This window comes from Phaeoacremonium minimum (assembly GCF_000392275.1).
Source record: "Phaeoacremonium minimum UCRPA7 unplaced genomic scaffold PA7_03_scaffold_161, whole genome shotgun sequence".
In the NCBI taxonomy this organism is placed as follows: Eukaryota; Fungi; Ascomycota; class Sordariomycetes; order Togniniales; family Togniniaceae; genus Phaeoacremonium; species Phaeoacremonium minimum.
The window spans coordinates 20,546-23,732 of NW_006921068.1; the positions used below are offsets into that span (position 1 = coordinate 20,546).

The 3,187-nt window shown below is 51.0% G+C and overlaps 1 protein-coding gene across 1 annotated transcript; it reads right to left on the minus strand.

Moving 5' to 3' along the window:
- Positions 1-488: 488 nt before the first annotated feature.
- UCRPA7_2465 (putative siderophore iron protein) lies at positions 489-2,620 on the minus strand (the record flags this gene model as incomplete). Its single annotated transcript, XM_007915038.1, has 6 exons — positions 489-502; positions 556-599; positions 874-1,596; positions 1,661-2,073; positions 2,129-2,238; positions 2,308-2,620. The coding sequence occupies 6 exons, from the start codon at positions 2,618-2,620 to the stop codon at positions 489-491; spliced, it is 1,617 nt and encodes a 538-aa protein (XP_007913229.1).
- Between the last annotated feature and the right edge of the window lie 567 nt (positions 2,621-3,187).

The window sequence follows — 3,187 nt, forward strand, 5'->3', positions numbered from 1 at the left end:
CTCGTTCCGGATGGGATGTCAGTCGTCATTCATCTGTTCTGAACTAACTGCTGCTCAAAGGTCTATCAAAACTCGCAAACATTCTATTTGCAAGACAGCTCCAGAAGAACTTTGATAGGGCGAACATCGATGCTTTTTCAATAGCTCTTCATCCAGGGCTAATCAATACAGGTATAGAGTGTCCTTAAGGTCTTTACTTAGGGTTACGTTTACTAATAATTACCCTCCTAATCATAGATGGAGTTATGAACTGGTTGTCGGGGAATGAACCTGGTGCTCTCGATGGCAGGCTGACACCAGCTGAAGGAGCTGTAACAGCGCTGTTTGCAGGTACCAGTCCTAAAATATTTGCTGAGAAGAATATCTACAAGGGCGCATTCTTGGTTCCTCCGGGCTTGATAGAGGCGCTTACTGGCGATGCCAGTGACGAGAAGCTTGCGCAGGAGCTCTGGGCAACATCTGAACGCGTCGTGGAAGCTCTGTGTGCTTCAGAAGTGCATGACTGAGCAGTGAAATCAATGTCAAGATAGTACAACAAGTTCGCAACTTACTTACGGATTGACTTCACGATGTTCCAAACGAGCCTGTCAATCGTCTTTCTGGGGGGAATCCAGTACACATAAATTGAAGACACCATGGATATACAGGAACGAAACTGGCTACCGGATAGATGATGACTCAAAGCAGCTCTAAAAGCAACTAAAATCAGTTTGTTTACCAGCCAGAATCCTGACTACACAAAATAAAAAAAGCAATATGCAAGCCTCGGCTTGGCGCGTTTGACAACGTCGTATTTCTCCCTTTCTCCTTCTTCTCACGTCCTACAGTACAAGGCACCAGTCGTTTATGATACAAAGCCTTCAAGTTGCTTACTTTTCAGCGGGGTGCCTCCTAGCCGTCAGATTCTCTACGGGTGCATCGACCCGGTAGTTCATAGTCGAGCGCAGATCGCCCAGGAAGAAGCAAATGAAACACGCCACGACTCCGAAAGGAATCGCGATATAGTAGACGACATGCAGCGAGTCAGCATACGCCTGGTTCTCAGCTCCCATGACCGCGTCGATGATCGTGGAGTTGACTCCTGGAATCGCGTATAGTGCTGTGGTATTCTGCGATGTCAGGGCGCCAATGAACGAGGGGACGTAGTCAGCCTCGAGGCCCGTCTTGATTGCGGCGCTAGTGATGCCATTGGGCAACTTCACACCAATAACGGAGCCGTAAGCAGCGCTGTATATGGCCGTGAAGACTGTCGCGCCAACCGCCCGGGCGGAGGTCGCTACGGCGGTGGCGGTGGCGATCAGGTGGTGCGGCGTCGAGAGCTGGACGGCCGCTGTGATCAGGACTAGCGGGGCGCCGAAGCCGAGACCGGCGAGGCCGGCGAATATGAGGCATCTGAGATCGTCGCGGGGCCTGATGGTGGCGAGGCCGACAAGTCCGGCCGTGTAGATTAGGAAGCCGGTGAAGAGCGGCGTGCGAACGGTCCCGAGCCGCATGCTCCAGTAACCCCACACGGCGGTGGACAAGCCGGAGACAACCCAGAAAGGCAGGCCCCTGACGGTAAGGAGGAAAGGATCTTTTTCAAAGAGCTGAGATGTCCTACCCGGCATTGTCAGGTTGATTGTGATGAGAAGAGACCATGAAAGGGGATCGAGACGCTTACATGATAGGATAGAAAATGACATATGAGAACAATAGTATGCCTTCGATCAACATGAGGACAATGCAGAGGGCAAACGTGCGGCCAGCTGCTTTCCCTCCTTGGAAGAGCTCATGATGCAGAATGCCTGTCTTTGTACCTTTCCACTCGTACACTCCAAAGCAAACTATGATTACCAATCCAATGATCATCAGAGACAGCACACGGGCGTTTGTCCATGAGAATAAACCGCCTCCGAGGTTCAAAGCGACTAGGAACAAAGTGAGCCCAGTTGTGAGTAGACCAAACCCCGGTAGATCCAGGTGCGTGAGCTTTTGCCAGATGGAGAGGTGGTCGAGTCGAGTATGTCGCTTTGGGGGCCGATAGCCAAAGAAGATTCCTATTGCCGTGGCGCCCCAGAGGGCCATTTGCACCCACTATTGATGTTTAGAGTGCTGGTCATATATTCAGGTAGGATAGTTATTGGCATACATAGAAATTCTTCCAACCATTCATCTCATCCGCCTTGGTGAATGCCCCGATAACCAATGGGCCGGTTACGGCACCGAGACAAGCGGCAATATTCATTACTGCCTGGGACACTATAACCAAAGTGTCAACACATGACGCTCCCCCAAGCCTGCGGCGCTCGGATGAGTGGTCAAACTTACTAGGCCTCCATTTCCGCGGCAAGATCTCACTCGGGACGGCAAAGGCCAGCCCTACGGACGAAAAGCCAACACCAATGAGCACCGTAGCTGCGATCAGCCGGTAAATATCTGTCGAACCGGGGGCAATGGCTGCGCCAATCAACGAAATGGCCGAAGTCCCAACGAGAAGCCACTTGCGCGCCTGAAAGACATCAGATGCAGAGGAAAAGAGCGGAGAGACGACGGCTTGCATGAGTGCGAGGGAGTTGGGAACCCAAGTCTGGGCTTGAACGTTATTGAGGGAGGTGCCAATGTACGAGAGCTTCGGTTTCATGGTTAGTCGATCAATCCTTTGATGCTTGCACCTCGCAAGGGGGAGGGAAACTGCTTACGACGGAGGGAGGGCCTTGGAGTGCAAATGTCTGAACGAAATTCATCAGGAACATGGAGGCCAGCGCGATCCATGTTCGAAGATGGACGACCGGCTCTTCATCGACGTCGTCGTAAACGAGATTCTCCACGGGAAGACTGATGTGATTTTCGACGTCTCCGATGTTGGTACTTTCAACTCGTGAAACCTCAAGAGGCCGAGCAGGCTGTTCTTTAGTAGTAGGCTCTGCCATTTTCTCGCTGGTGGAGTAAGTGTTGGTTGCAACACTGTGTCCAGGCGTGCAAGAAGACACCTCAAGTGGTGAGCTATCAATTGAGGCTCGATAGGAGTGTTCCTAATTTGATGATAACCTGCTGGTGGGTGGAAATTGAATAGATTGGTAATAAGTTGGTTCATCAAATGGTTATATGGCGCTATATGTATAAAATTAACTCTTTCATTGCCGATTCGAATGTAAGGTCTGGTTTACGGTGATAGATAGAGGTCGACTAGAGGGTCCCTAAGGCAACT